Raw genomic sequence first — 16,583 nt, forward strand, 5'->3', positions numbered from 1 at the left:
TCATTATCATCCAGTACATTTAGCTGTGTTGACACTGCTGATCCTCTAGTGAAAGATACACAGATAGTAATGTTAGTTACTGAAAAGCAGCAGGCGAGCTAACGATGTAACACATCAGCTAAATGCGGTAAATGTAACGTTATCATGTAACCAGCATGGATTAGTTCAACCTTGAACATTGAAGTAACAGAACCTGAACATGTCTGGAGAAAAGCCACAGCCTGCCTGCTGGTGTATCTGCGTTTATTGGGGATCTCTGTATGAAAGCTGTTGTGTTTTAGATTATGCTCGCTCATGAGTTCAAGCGAGCACGCGTCCGAGCACCTACCTGGTTGCAATATTAAAACCGCACTGCTAGTGGCCGCTAATATTGCCCCTTTAACTTAAATTCTTTTAAGTTTTTGTTTTGTAAAGTGTGGTTTAATACATTGTTCCATATGATAGAATTACAGTATCAGTGATTGTTTTGTGTATTTATTTGTACTTCATCTGTGCGGAAATCATTCTCTGTTTTGATGAGAATTAGTTATTGTTTGAAAGGATCATTTGATAGTACACAATGTTTACATTTATGTTACAAATATAATACTCTCATAAACATGATGAACAAGCTTGTTTATTTGTGTCAAGAGTGTTGCACATTGAATCTCTACAGTGAAAACTGAGTCAAAGCAAACATACATGCCTATAAATCGGTTAGAACATTAAACATAAACAGTTAACCGAACTGCAGAAGCACTACTGAGAACTCACAACCTGCTTAAAACACCCTAACCACAGAAATTCACTTTGGCTTACAAGGCATTTGGTCAGTGTTTGTGTCACATATGTCTGGTTTCATCTTCTTAAACATATTTAATAGAGATGCCCTGATCATGTTTTTTTTTACCGATTGGTGATCATCTATGAGCCATATTGGCCAAAACAATTAGTTTCTTTTGTTATAGCAGCTGGTACAGCAATTTTATAGGTCAGTTTGACTGAGATGTTGTGTATTGGGATCAACCGCTGTCATGTTTTATTTTAGTTTGTGTGTCACCTGAACAACCACACATGCAGCTCCTGGCCAGTGAAGCCGGGACTACACACACACACACACACACACACACACACACACACACACACACACACACAGCAGCTGTTAGCTGCATGAGCAAATATTGAGCATGATGATAAATGATGATATATTAGAAATAGGAGCACCATCTACTTTAGCTAGTCTGGATAGCGTGTTCTGGATTCATTCTACATTCATTTGGATGCATTGGCATATGAGAAAATTTGTTTTTCTGTAATTCAAGGCACCAAGTATTGAGTAATTTATATACAAATAATTTTGGGGGTGAAGTGCTCCTTTTGGTTATTAAGCATGCGATAATTACTCCAACTAAGCTGAGAAATGGCTACATTTTTTGCATCATTGACAACTAGAAAGCATTAATGGGGACCTTTTGTGCTTTCCCTTATTTTCTGTGATATACTGTATATAATGTTACAATGTCAGATATTCATACTAAATATAGCCAAAGTCTCCAATAATGAGGTAAACATATGTAAAAGTAATCATTGTGAGCAAAAAGCTCAGGCTTAGGCTGCTCTGAATGCTATGTTTGAATATATTTTTTTCCACTTTCCTACCGCACTGGCGTTGGATGTCCGTTATTTGACCGCTCTGCTCTTAGTGTTTTCTCCAGCACTGGCACAGCACTAAAACAAAGTGTGGAGATGGTCTGGCTATGCGAGACTACTCTGCTCAGGACTACTCTTAAAATTTGTTGTTCAATATGCCTCACAGAAAGTGCTTTTTCAGTTGTGAAGGAAAGTAATTTGTCTCTTGATATACAGATGGCTTTACTTCTTGCTAAAATAATCGCTAACTAACAGCTGCTGCCATTAGCAGTAGTTGCTACAGTTAGCCTTGCAGCTAGGCATCCAAGCTAACTAGCTAAAGGCAGCTACAGTTAGCAGCAGTTAGCGGTTCCTTTAAAGCTATCTGTCCATCCAGAAACTCTATGAAATACGATCCAGTTTCACCAAAATCAGTAAATAAAGTCTGATCGATCTGGGCATCCCTGATATTTCATTCAATTAAAACAGACATTTCTTACAAAACACAACTTATTTTTGGATTTAAAAAAGATTCTTTACAAGTAAAATCATAATAAATATTAAAGCTATTCCATACTATGTGGAGTCACACAGTGATGCAGAAAATAATGCAATCATTACTCATATCACATATATTTTGATTGTATCTGTGTGTTCAGTGCAGTGTATGGATTTATTTTACAACCTGAAATGATCCCATCTCAAAGACACCTTTACAATGAATATCGAATAGGTAGAATATTTGGCAGAAAGTTGACTTTTGAGTCATATTGCAGGAATGTGTCATGTTAATCAGCAATAGCCCACTACACTCATGTGCTTCATATTACGCTCAAGACATTCAATTATTTGAAACATTTGACACACATATAAGGCATCGCAAGGCAAAGCAGCAAACTATATGAGCTTACTACTGTATTACATTCACAAACCAGGGTTGGTTATTATTGATACTGTAATACTGAAATTTCTAGAACATTCAACAGCAATGTTAAAAATATATTTTTTTAATATTTTGATTTAATCTGGCTAATATTTGTTGTTAAAGCATACATAAATTTAGTTTCTTCAAGGTTCAGTGTGAATGTTTAGTGGCAACTAGTGGTGAGGGTTGCAAATCTCTGTGCATTAACTTGCTCCTCGGACAAAATAGTTTATAATAAATGTATTACTTCTAATGGCAATTGTAAATTCAGCAGTAAAAAACCTAACTTTTTACTTTTTCTCCATGAAGTTGTACATTATATCAATTATATTTCTAAATCCAACAAAAAAAAATACGCTGTGAAAAGTGTACACATAATATCTTTATGTAATATAGATTACCTCTGGTAGTTTATTATTTGTGTCTTCTTATATATTTGTATACTGTTCTGTATACTTCTTTATGTAAATGTACACTTTATTCCTCTTTGAAATAAAGATTTAAGGAGGAGGAAAAACTTTTTTCAGACACCACATGAATGCACCACATGAATGCACTCCGTAGAGTACATGTAGTATGTATATTATATTGCGTTTCTGTCAGTAGATCCTCCTAAATATTACACACTGAACCTTTAAGATCACATACTATCAAAATGTTGAATTTGATTTACAATTCACATAAATTTATGCAAACAACAAATGGAGTGGTTTTCCTTCATGGTGTGTTTTTGTGCTTCAATAGAAAATGTGTGATTGTCCTGGGATGTCCAATTAATGAGCAGCTGCTACTGACTGGTATGAAATCACTACAGTAAATACCTGTACCTGAAGCAGCTGTTATGGCATCTCTGAATAAGACCCAATTTTAACTTCAATAAATCCAGAAATAATAAAACTGAACTCCAGCTAAAGGGATAAAGTGTGAGTCAGTTTGGAAAGTAAGATGTAGGCAATATGGTATTATGTAAAAAAAGAAGAGGTTTGTTTTTTTGTGGAGTCAGTGATGGAGTTACTGATCAGCTGAAGTCTCGGTTGGTGAGGATCATGGGGGCCACCAGGGTCCAGATGTACATGGCTAAACACACCCAGCTGGAGGTAATCTTCACCCACACTGCTGGCCACTTGCTAGTTACAGTGTAGTCTGCATCAGGGCTGTCAGGAGCAGAACACAGCAAAAGGTATTTCAGTCATCTACATGTATCTACTTATCATGTTTCAAGGTGGAAAAAACACATTTAATGCACAAACACTTCCAACAGTCCAAAAGGGCAGGGAATATGTTTATTCAGATAGTCACACAGGTTGAAACACCCTTTATAGCCACATTAACGAAATGCACCCTATATGTTGGTTATACTGTAATGCCTGCACAGAAAAACTAGCACACACAGCCAGAGCAAGTAGGTCAAAGCTGAACCAGGAAGTTGGTGTGTAAATTGTGTGTAAACAGACAATTATATAATAACTTGCCCTCATTTTCTCTATGATCACCCAAGTGTGGCATTTTTCAACCAGCAACTGCTAGAGTTGATAAGGGCTGATATATTTAATGGTGTGACAGTTTGGAAAAATTAAAATTAAAAGGGGGTTTTCAGATTGAAATCTTAAGTCTGCTTAAGTGGTGTATCTGTTGCTACTGTCAGCAACAGTTTTGTATTTGGTGTTTTATATTTTGCAACAGCTCATCATTCTCCGCCAAACAATTTTATCCAGCTGGATGGAAAAATAAGTAAAAGTATAGTAGTGTCTGTGTTGTGAGGTTGGGGTACGGACCTGTACCAGTTGGTGAGGGTCATCATAATGTAGAGCGAGGCCAGGAAGAGCATGAAGTGGAAGAAGGAGTAGCTGTACTGGACCATGTCCTGCTCATTGTCCTTCACTCGCCTGGGTCCTGTTGACTCCTCTGAGAGGTCGGGGCTGCTGCCGCCCTCAGCCAGGATGGCCGAGTCTTTGGAGGCCATGGTCAGCTTGTTTACCTGGCTGGTGCTGGACGAACGAATGCTGAGGGCAAGACAGATATGAATGGATACTGTGTGTCCATTTACAAATACTACAAATGACTAAATCTTTATTCAACACTCCTTTTCCATGTTTACCATTACAGAGAGGGGTGACAGGCGTTAATGTTAACAACACATTTTTAATTAGTCTTATTGGTTGCATGTGAAGCAATAGGTTTTACATCTAATGAAAGTTAGCATGTTAACAAATAAATCAGACAATGCAAAAGCAATTTATTGATATTCCCAAATAAATAAATAAATAAAAATAAATAAAATCCTGAGTCCTCAATGTCCAAGACCAAGACAAGACCGAGTACAAATGCGATCGAGTCCAAGACGAGACAAAGACCATCAAAAAGTGGTTGACCAGTCTCGAGTACTACAACACTAGAACCGACATTCACCAACATAATTTTCATGTGGCAGTAGTGCTACCTAGAGTAGAGGATGCACAGGATAAATATAGCGAGTCCCACGATGCTTTGGGTGTCCCACCACTGTAGGTACGGGGACGTCAACACAGGTTCCTCTGTGTCGACGATCACCACAGCTGTCTGGTTCTCCATCTCCAGAGGGGCCAGCGTGGGGGCGGTGATATGCTGTAAGATACTCAGTAGATTGGGGTTACATTCTTGATCTGAGGGGAGAAAAAAAAACAAGCACAATTTTTGGATCTACAGCTCAGTGTGTAAGAAGAAATCGCAACAGTTGCCTTATTTGCAAATGCAAATGCTCCGTACTTGTATAGCCTTTCTAGTCTTTTCGACCACTCAAAGCGCTTTTACACTACATCTGCATTCACCAGTCATACACATTCAAACGGAAACTAACATTCACACTCATTCATACACTGGCGGAACAGGGGCAATTGGGGTTCAGTATCTTGCCCAAGGACACTTCGACACACTGCCAGGGATTGAACCGCCAACCTTCCGATTAGCTGCCAACCCGCTCTACCTCCTGAGCGAGACATGCTCTGACTTTCACACACCTTTAATACATTTTCTTGGGAAGGAATGTGTGTTAATCATAAGATCCATGCAAGTAGCTTGAAAATGAACAACCGAAAGCATAACTAACAAAATCAGTAACTCATAGTCATATGACAAGCGGATGCTGATGTATCTAGTTTGGGGCTAATGGGTGGCTGTTATTTCTGCAATTCATAACTGCAGCATTGTTATTACAGCAATGATTCAAGCAAACAGCAAACATTCTCACCAGGCTCATTGGTCATGGCAGACCAGGTGATATACATGGTGTACAGGGTGATGATGGAGGACTGTAGAAGACCTGAACGTGGCTGAGACTCCTGGGGACACACACAGATATAATTGTCAGAAATCTATAAATAATAGGAAATATCCATGATAACTGAGCAAACGCCAGTTACTGATGAAGACACTAAGATGTGGCTGAAAGCATAGTAACAGCCAGTAAGTGGGCCCTGGGCTAAGATACTTTTCTCAAACTTGAGAAATAAGTTATAATCAAACATTCATTACTTAGTTTTGGAAAAAGGGATGATTAGATAATCAAATATGTCACAACACTGATGGACTGTAATAACAGCAATGTCCATATGTTGTTAGTTTTCTTAGTTTTTCTTTGCAGCCAGCTGGCTCTCCATTTCAAAATAAGTAAGTGTAAGTTTATAAGTTAAGTTTCAGAATGCATTCTGTTTAAGCCCATAAGGAGATATTTCATGTCAATTTTATTTATGTACATCAAATTATCAAATTACAAATTTGCCTCAAAGAGCTATACAATCTGTACAAAAATGAAACCCTCTGTCGTTAGATAGGGATCACTTGTTCAGGCCGAAAACAGCCCTGTGTCAAAACAGAAGAGGGAGCATGTTGGTGGGGGCATGTTGTTTTAGGAACCAATCACAGACGAGACAATGAAATATGACCTAGTCCGACTGCATTTAAATGCTTAGCAGACACTCCAGTTTGCAGTCTGATAGTGTGATATGTACTTAAAATGGTGACGAAACAAGCTAGAACAATAACTTCTCCACTTCCAAACACAAACTCCTCATTCAAAGATGGACAAAGGAGAAGCAGAATTAGAGGTCTAGATTTAATAGAAGTGAAAGGGAAATGGAGTGAATATCTGTAGGACAGAAGTGTAATGTGACCATACTTTAAAACCTTCTTAAGACTTAAGAAGGCAGGCCTGCCTTCTTAAGTCTTAAGAAGCTTTCAAGCTTTGGATTTCTTCATGTTTGTAAGCAGTGTACACATGGCTGCAGTAGAGTGATACTCTGTGGGTTTACATGAAGTGTGTGGGTGGTGATTTATTGTTTACCCTCTTGAAAACCACAAATACAAGAGAAAGTGTCATTTAAAAAGTAACTTAGGATTTGTTTGTTTGCTCTAATCTAAGCTACAAACATTAACACTGGTTAACAAGTTTACTAACTACAGTAGTAATCTAACTGTGACTAACCTGCTAAATCTGCATCAGGCTACTTCCAAGGCCAAGGCCATTTCATTTATTTTTGTAAATAACCCTCCCACAGCACATTCACTGTGTGATACGTACCCACTGTGTGGGAGATGACCCTGGATGCTACTTTATCAGAGGTCAGGCTAACTTTGACATTCACAGTGCAAAACAAAACCAAAACCAATATGAGACACCTGTAAGTCAAACACAGGTAAATCAAACATATAATGGTAATGGCACTAATAAAAATAGATGTAAAGATAATTTAATTGGGCCCTGAGGGATAGCTATAGTGAGAATCTATAGATGGTGGACACAATAGCATGAACACTCAATAATGCAACAAATCCCACCTTTGTAAATCCTTGTCATGATTTTGGTTGATGCTGCATCAGAGAGGTGCACTTTTAGCTCTCTGGTCATTGTTTAAATTTACTGTATTACTTATGTTATGTATGTAATGTATTCCCTATAATACAGACTTTACAGGTATTCATGATATTGTTTCCAGTACCCTTTGTTTTTTAAAGCACATCACATTATTGAATCGTTCCATCAAATTAAAGCTTGTCCCTAACCAAATGTTTTCACACTGAAGTACGACTTTCTGTCCTGTACCTGTACTTTATGCAGCACAGAGACAACAGAGGCCAGCATGCAGAACAGCATGTTGAAGCTGATGAAGAACTTATTGATGAAGCATCCATCAGGCTTTGTGTAGAAAACGAAGAACAGTATGACAGCAGTTAAGGACAGGATGTAGTTGAGGACTGTAACCCCCAGCAGAGCTAAAAAACAAGATAGAAAAGTTGAAAATCTGACACAAGGCCTAAGACATCAACATATTTCAAGTCCCTGTGTCTACAGCTTTTAAATATTTTTTCATGTGTGAGCAGTTCCTCTTTTTCTGTTGCATATTGTATAGTGGATCTCTAGTGTCCATCAACACCACATTCAAAAAGCAACCAATTTTAGTCTGCATATTGTACTTTTAGAATTGTAAACATACTCAAAACACAAAAAATTAAAAGTTGTATGCAGCATGCAATTGTGCCACAGCTTGACCCACTGACCTGCATACCAACCCCTGGAGTTGCCACTCTCCATCTTATCCAACCAGGACTCGTTCCAGGAGTGGGCAAAGTCCACCAGCAGCACCAGCTGGATCAGAATGAAAAAGAAGGCCCCACCGGAGCCCACAACAAACCACGCTGGGACAACAGAGATACACAGGTCATTTAATTACACATCTATGATGATAATCACAACTCTGTGTATATTGGATGTCATGATCTGAGTTACTAAATGTTTACAATTTAAAATTCTTACTGTAGGTAAAAGGCCAATCTGGAATGTAAAAGGCACCGACTGTAACTGCCACCAAAGCAGCAAACTTAAAGAACCAAAATCTGAAAACAAACAGGTAATGGCTAATTATACAATAGAATACACATCCACATACAGGCAACTGAGTTGTAATAAGGTCACCTCAAAGTCATACAATGTCCAAAGTTAACACTATGAAGGCCATTGATTGTTAAATAGCAAAAACAATAGAATTACACACTGCAAGGTTAAAAGGGGCTGGATGTAGTTTTTCAATGAAATCACTTATTAAAACAAATTGTTACTTCCTTATTGTCCATGGGCTGTAGCCTCACTTAGAAATGAAGCACACGCCTGTTTTCTCTGTTGCTTTCAACAGCTACTATTCTGCTTTTAATGTGAAGGTATCGGGTCGGGATATAGACCTGTGCGCGCTCCTGTAGTGTACTGAAATTCCAGTACTGTGTGCTGGAATTTCATTAAACATTACATACAGGATAGAGAGACTCCCAGTAAAAGCGGCAGCAGCAATGTGAAACCATAAAGGTGTAAAATCTAACTTTATTCTCTGTTCTTGAGCATAGTTGCAAATCCAGGAACTCATATTACAAACTAAACATGCAAATGAATGCTGTCCCACCCAAAGTGAACACATCAATAACTTTGTGAAAAGAACAGGTAAAAACACACAGACTTAAGTGTTAAATACTTTAGTTTTCGTTGTTAGCTGCTGGTCAAACCAACTGTAAACTTTATGAACTAAATGATCAAATTATCAAAAATATAATCAAAAGATGTGCTGTAGATCGATAATGAAAACGAATGTTGCAGGTGTAGTAAAGAATCCAAAGACTTCAAAGGTGAGTGCAGGACAAAGGCCATCTGCTGAATGACATGTTGCATAACTTATAATATACCTTGGACGTGGTGTTGGAGAGGACAGAGAAAGCAAACCCTTCATTTAATGTAGGCCTGCTCTTTGTTTCTACGCCTTCCACACTTGTAACATCTCCAGAATTGTCAATCTAAGGTTGACAGTTTTCAAAGAAGAAGAAGAAGACTACAACTCCCAAGACAAATAAAGGTAAATGGTGTGGTCAAAACCCACCCTCCACTGCTGTGGGCAATAAAGGTGTTGCTGGTGTTACTGCAGTGCTTACCCATTGTGGATGGCAGCACGGGGGTCTCTGCTGTTCTTGATGTTAATCATAAGAATGGAAAACGCCAGGAAACACATACTCATGCCAAAGCAGACGCGGTACACTGCCTTGTAGCCAACAAACATTTCACAGTTGACATTAGCCTTCAGGCTGGGGATAGAAGATCCAGCTCCATCTTCACAGAAGCCTGGGATCTACAGAAAATCACAGGAAGTCACGTTTTACAAATCATCTATTCACATGCCCCAGCAGTGTCTAAATCATTTACAATTTCCCACTCACTCGTACCCTTTTTAGCTGCTGATCCACACCTGGTGACAGCATGATGCAGGCGACGATGGTCCCCAGCAGCAAGATGGAGGCGTAGATGATCCTGGTCACCGTGGAGTTCCTGCTGTTCGGACAGCAGCTGCACATCAGACAGCTTGCACTGCTGCATAGGCACGGCACCTACAGACAAACAAAATCACACATTTCAGCATCTACATGTAAAAGGACCTGGTGACAAGTTTATGGAGAAACCTAAAATAATGAATGTAAGTCGTTGCCTTGTTTGCACATTTGCTCATATAAATTTACTCTTCAACTGCTTTAATCTCTTACTCATCAAATGACAATTCAACTCCTTTCTGTGTTTGCATTTCCATCCATTTAAACCCTTACCCCGGGTATCACGTCTTCACTTTTTTCTGCTTCTCGTTTGATAGTACAGCTCAGGTCTCTACCTCACTGTAAAAGACACTTCTTCCAGAAACAACTTCAGAGACACAATAAAACTCTAGACTCTAGTCTCTCTACTCTCCCAACCATCAGCAACTTGTGTAGTTCAAAATAAACTCTTAAAGAGGTGGTATTATGCTAATTTTCAGGTTCATCGTTTTATTTAGGGGTTGTACCAGAACAGGTTTACACGGTTTAATTTTCAAAAAACACCATATTTTTGTCATACTGCACATTGCTGCAGCTCCTCTTTTCACCCTGTGTTGAAGGCTTCGTTTTAGCTATGGAGTGATACATCCTGTCTCTAAATGATCTTTGTTGGGAGTTGCACATGTGCAGTTCCTAGTTAAGGACTACTAGCCAATCAGAAGCAGAGAAGGGCGGGTCAGCGAAAAGACGGTCAACAGCTTCGGTTCAGCTGTACATGTTGCCGACCAGCTTGGCAACATGGACTGGAGCAAGAGTTTCAGAGTGGTGAGTTATTAATCTGTAACAAAAGTATCTTTCATCCATAAAGTTTTAACTGAGCTCTGTCTCTACATCACAGGAACAACTTTATGTCCACTGACTGCCTGGAGGGTAGCTAGTGTTTGAAGGGAGAGGAGAGGTGTGTGCTGCAGCTCAGTGTTTTTCCACTAGCCGCTTGGTGAGCGTTATATGAGGCGCATTTTGCAAACGCTGGACTACAAACTGTTTTCAGGCAGTTCAGAGTTTTCTGTGGGAGATGGGAACTCCCTTTGGGCTGGACTTTGGCTTTTTCACTTTGCAAACCTATTGCATGCACAAAAATATATATAACTCAATAAAGGAGAGGCAGAAAGCCAAAAACCATAATACCACTAACATTAACAGAGTTATACATGTACAGATATTCTGGCTCTCACACTGTTGCTTGCTCTCTGTGTTATAGTCAGCAGTACTTTTCCTCCACTTCCCTGTGTTTCTATTGTGATTTCCCCTCCCTTGTGTTTTCTGTCTGGTTTACCAGTCTGTCCTATATGTTTGTGTCTGTGTGTGTCTGGCCGTGGCTCTCCGACTCTCCTCAGGCCAGCCACTCTGCTCACCTTTGATCACCCACGCACCGGAGGCACATACAACTAATCAAGCCCTCCTGCGTGTAAACCCCGGTTCTTCACCCCACTCCTCCCTAGATTCAGTTTATTCATGCGGCACTGTCCCATCTCCTGACACTCATGAGTGTTTTAGCTTCCTTGCTGTTAAGACTTTATTCTGCTCAACCTCTTTTTCCTAAACAAGTCCTCTTTTTGGTAACAAAAAATGCATCTGATTTCTACAGTCGGCATTACTGTGCGCATTTTTGCATTTCTTTGACCAGTACCTGCACTATTAAATCTTACTCTTTGGGGAAAGAAAGTATTTCAATATAATATTTGCATTATTTCACAAAATAAAAACCCAACTCCTTCCATACACATTGCCACAGTGCCACCAATTTCTTGAATTTCCCCCAGCCCCACCCTTCCACCCACTGCGGGTCTCCATCCACCCACTGCGGGTCTCCATCCACTCCAACTGTCCTCTTTTTTCAAAAGCAAAATATGGTCACCCTACCTAGGTGCCACTTCTGGGTATTACACTGCCTGCCCTGGTCCTCCCACTCGACTCCAAGCAACATTCTCGAATATTCAGGTTCTGATGCTCATTCCTGACTCAGTCAGCTACTAGGATCGCTGAATTAGCTGCACAGCTAACTGAGCTAACGGGAGTTAGCAGCAGTTTTAACCTGATATGTGATATGCTGCCCCTATTTTTTGAGGATATAGATTAGTCAGGTGAGGAGGAGTCTCAATTCAGTGTTGTACCTTTAAAGGACAATATGTCTCTGAAGGTAAGCTTGACCAGGTCAATTTGCAAATGATTGACTGAATACTAAAATAAACTCTTGAAAGGCAATTCTCTGTTTGTAAAATCCATCTCTTTTATGAAAAATTTCCATGCAAACTTCCAGCTAAATTTTTCACCTCTGCTTCAAATGCCACCAACCACTGCAAAAGTTCACCAGCAAGCATTTTTCTTAAACTCAGTTTTGGTGGTGTTCTTTCTTTGTTTTCTGTACAATAAATCATGTAATCATCCTGTGAATGAATGTAAGGAGTGAGAGAGATATCTGAGCATAAGCGTAAAATGTTCCCATGTCGTTCTTTAAATTAGCAAGAGGCCGAGGCTAATGTCTTTTCTCTGCTTCTAAATATGGTAAATCAAATTGGACATGGGCGAGATGATGCTGATAAATCATCTGAAAGTCATCTGATGAGCCCTGACTTTTGGTCTGTGTCTGAACTGCAGATCATAACCATGGAATAAAAGTGTTTCAGTGATAGAGGAAGTAAGATTAAGACAGAATGCTGAACAGAGAATGTCAGATAGACCATTACATGTCAACTGTAGAAGTCGTGTTAACAGAATGAAATGATGGTCAGACTGGAGATGGGTAGGTGGAAATGTACTCAGTGTATTTATAGACAAGATGTTCTGCCAGTTTTCTGTTGTACTTTAGGTGTAATGATTGTACAAGCTTCCGTCTGCTTGTATAATCTTTGGTAATTGACAGACAACTGCTGTGAAAAGACTAAACTGTTTTGGTATTATTATTTTTTAAAACTCCACCAAATATAAAGAATTCATTGCCCATATTTTATTTTCACCAGAGTCCAACAAATATTTCTTAATTATCTGGATCTGAAACAATAATTATAATACGGCACAACCAGTATTTGTGTATGTTGTGGTCCATCTTTTAAATTAGGTTGTATTAACAGTTGCTATGTGTACAAAATGACAATTCAACTCCTATCAGAGGTTGCACTATGCACAATTTAATCCCTTAGCCCAGTTATCATGTCTTCACTTTTGAAAAAAAACCCCACATATATTGTGTAATCATATTTGCATTATCCATACTAGTTAACTTGATTTATGTTTACTTGTTTGTACTTAAAATAGATGTCAGAGTGCCTTCTTTAGTATTAAACCATTTCAATGTTATCTCTCCTTTTTTCAGGTTAACACTGTCTTGATGCTGTTTTTGGAGGAGATCTGTGGCCTCAGCCACAGTAAACATGTGAGCTCAGTTACATATACAAACACATAAATCCAGCCCAGGCAGATGTGGACTGGATGTAAGTCAGAGTGCAAAAAAGTCAGAGCAGAAAGTTCACTTAAAGTTTAGCAACAAGCTGCCATATAACATAATCACACAATCAAATCTTCCAGTCCAGTCACAAAAGCAAATACAGTAATCCTTCCACTACAGAGGAGCAAAATGTTGGGACTGTTTAAAGGATGAGATGTTTTATTCTGTTTTATTTAATTGCACACAAATCCAATGAAAAGACTGAAACCAACTTGGGGACTATCACTCTGTACTTTGTGACCCTGTTGGTGGCTCTCAGCCCCAAGCCCATTGGTTCCTACTGAAAATGTAAATCTTTAAAAACAAAAAAAATTTAAGTTTCATTTAAACAATATGTAATGTAAAAATGTAATTTCCTAAAACAGCTGGCCACGGCCGTTTTTTTATAAATGTTACTACACAGGAGGAAATAGTGCATCTGTTGAGGACTATTTTCAGCGTTGGATTAATACACATTCACTGGTGCAGTGAGTATTTCCAGCAGCAGGACGTTACATGACAGATTGGGTCAAATAAAGTTAAAGTGGCATGTTCATGGCAAGGCAAGTTTATGTGCGAAGCCCCTTTCAACTACAACAAGGCCTTTACATAAGACACACAATGGCATTAAAATATAAAAGAAACACATTAATAGGACTTAAAAAGAGTCCATGTTGTTGTTAAGCTGCTTGCACCAGAGTGATTGTGTTCTCTGCGTTTCCGATGGTGGTGGTGAATTCAACATTATGCCAATCTATAGTGTCCAAAACTGACACAGGTGGAAAAATATTTAATATTTAAACTTTAATCATAAACTACAGAAAAACAAATATTGTAAAATCTAGCCGTATATCCGAGTAAGACGTTGAGTCCCTTTGGAGATCTATTAATGACCTACTTTCAGTATCACTTCAATGAAAAATACACACGGGTCATACTCAAACCTGTGCATTCATTTACAATAAATACACTCCCTACACTGCTTTAGATGAGTCTCTCTCCTACACTGACAACTGAGTAGAGTCAAGAGATAAGGAGGGCCGGAACATCGTCAACAAGTTAATTCCCCTGCCAGCCAGACAAGGCCGACTTAGTAGAAGCACAGACTAGGCCATGGTAATGTGTGCCAGATAACGCGCAGCCAGCAAGTGCACATGACCAACCAGCCCAAGCTCTGTCCTGACCTGAACCAAAATAAACTCAGGAAATGTCTTTTATTAGTGTAAAACTGAAAGAAGCATGGTTGTCATTGTTATGGCAGAAAATTGTGTCCTCTTATATTTAATCTTTTATGTATGTTCTTTTCCTATTATTATAACTATATAACTGTTATTACTAATTTTGTTATGGCTTATAGATATATATGCATTGAGTTTTTATCCTTAACCTTTCCTCTCCTACACTCCTTATGTTAGTCCGTCCACATTTACTAGGGTTTAGGTCAGAGCTGTGAGATTGTTTTGGTGGTTTCCTCTCTTTTTGTTACTCTCCTCTACTGGAATGTTCATTCAAGGCTGAGAGAGGATCTCTGTTCCCCAAAACATAGAAACCTAGACTGTTAATTAGACTGAAAATCTTCATAATCTAGTCATAACCTTTTAATTCATTCATCAAGTTCAGAAATGTGAGGATTTGTTTCTTTTCCCTCCCATTAAATTCAATACCAGCAATATTAGATAACTGGACAATTTGTGTTGATGTTTGTCTTTAGTTTTTATACATTTTGTATAAATTGTTGTAAAATATTGTTGTTGTCAAATTAATAATTGAGTGAATCATTTTACTTCCAAAATGTTCTTGTAGTATTTGTCCTAATCCAAGCCATTTCTGTGAAATGGATCATCGCCCCATTTCCATGTTGTTCTGCTCTTCTCTCTTGTAAATGCATGTTGGGATCATCATCTGCTTCCAAATGTAAGGAACAAGGCAGAGTTAATCCAATGAATCACGTGTAAGCAGATGACCAGGTGTGTTATGATTAACCCTTTGCTTTGCTGTGGGCTTCATATTTTGTCTACTCTCTTGTTGCAAATATTTAATCACAGACACTATTACATTTAGCAGGTTAGCTACAGGTGGCACTCTAACGGTGTCACACTGAGTCAGGCCCGATTGTCACGAAGAATAACTTTTTTCTCTGTCGTTATAAAGCACATAGGCATGCTGATGGCAATCTGAAATGTCTCAATAAAGTGTCAATATAGATATATGCACCATATGCACATACATACAGCTTCTTCAATAATATTTCAACCGGCTGAAAAAATATGCTTTCGCCAATGAAAGTTGGAAGGTGGTGGTCGGGTTGTAAATAGGCCCAAGTTCAATATAATTGGAAAAAGCGCTACTAAAGAAATCAGTGCGGAATTAACCAACAAACCCAAATAATTCATTAAATAGTTTAAGTTATATTCTATCTCTTCTCAAACGTGATAAAAAGAAAGGCGCAATTACAAAGCCACATATCTTAAAGGAGTTTGGCTTACCCTAAACTTAAATATGCAAGCTCTCTTGCGGATGAGCACAAAACAACTCAAGTAAGTAAGTTCTGCTTTACTAACAAGCCATTAATAGATCCGAGTCACGAGCTCAACTACTTAACAATTCTGTTGAAGCGAAGCCCAACAACTAAGAGAGGAGGACTGGGAATTAAACCAGCAGATATCTGAGTTGAGTTTGGTGTTACATGATCCCCGCACAGGAGAGCGGTGTGGAGCGATCTTACCTGTTGCTTATTACTTTTCATGACGCCAGCGCTTCTTACATTCCCGTCCATTTAAACCAAAGCGGTTGTAAATGACACAGTTCATATTCGCAATACTCAGAACTTACCCAGCTTGCGAAGGAAAAGGCCCCCAGAACAGCTCCCATGGCTGTCCAGTTTCAGTACAGTAGCGACAGTCCGTAAATCCGTGGTCCGTTCCTCCTGCTCTGTCCCTCCAGCGTGGATTTCAAACCCAAACCAGGTAGTTACTAGCAGGACACACCAGTCAGAACAGCTCGATGTGTCATGTGAATCCTGAACACTCTCTATGGATGGACTGTGAGGTACAGTTGGGATTTTTTTTTCCGCTCAGTGCGTCTGTGAGCGCGTCATGTTGGATTACGTCATTACGACGTTAACCTGATGTGCACTATTAGCCTTATTTAATACTCGATTAAAAAAACTTAAACAACCTGTTTTGATTTAGAAACTCTTATTCATTTTAAACATTTAACATTCAAATAAGCATACTCCAAGATAAAAACAAG

The 16,583-nt window shown here is 38.9% G+C and overlaps 1 protein-coding gene across 1 annotated transcript; it reads right to left on the reverse strand.

Moving 5' to 3' along the window:
- Positions 1 to 596: 596 nt before the first annotated feature.
- Positions 597 to 16,378, reverse strand: LOC119884332 (serine incorporator 1-like). The gene is made up of 10 exons (XM_038694765.1): positions 16,164 to 16,378; positions 9,767 to 9,928; positions 9,479 to 9,672; positions 8,322 to 8,401; positions 8,066 to 8,203; positions 7,611 to 7,780; positions 5,760 to 5,850; positions 4,974 to 5,175; positions 4,309 to 4,536; positions 597 to 3,687 (listed from the first exon to the last, which is right to left on the reverse strand). The coding sequence occupies exons 1-10, from the start codon at positions 16,200 to 16,202 to the stop codon at positions 3,552 to 3,554; spliced, it is 1,440 nt and encodes a 479-aa protein (XP_038550693.1). The 5' UTR covers positions 16,203 to 16,378; the 3' UTR covers positions 597 to 3,551.
- Between the last annotated feature and the right edge of the window lie 205 nt (positions 16,379 to 16,583).

Source organism: Micropterus salmoides, unplaced genomic scaffold (assembly GCF_014851395.1).
Source record: "Micropterus salmoides isolate LMB-PRFRI ecotype aquatic unplaced genomic scaffold, ASM1485139v1 Ms_hic_scaffold_3356, whole genome shotgun sequence".
Classification (NCBI taxonomy): Eukaryota; Metazoa; Chordata; class Actinopteri; order Centrarchiformes; family Centrarchidae; genus Micropterus; species Micropterus salmoides.

Bases quoted from the DNA above. Each gene is read 5' to 3' on its own strand.
- LOC119884332 (XM_038694765.1), bottom strand. From the start codon at position 16,202: ATGGGAGCTGTTCTGGGGGCCTTTTCCTTCGCAAGCTGG. The intron at 7,781-8,065 runs GTCAGTGGGTCA...CTTGTTTTTTAG, and splicing joins CTCCAGGGGTTGGTATGCAG to CTCTGCTGGGGGTTACAGTC. The intron at 4,537-4,973 runs GTAGCACTACTG...TCTTGCCCTCAG, and splicing joins CTGTGCATCCTCTACTCTAG to CATTCGTTCGTCCAGCACCA.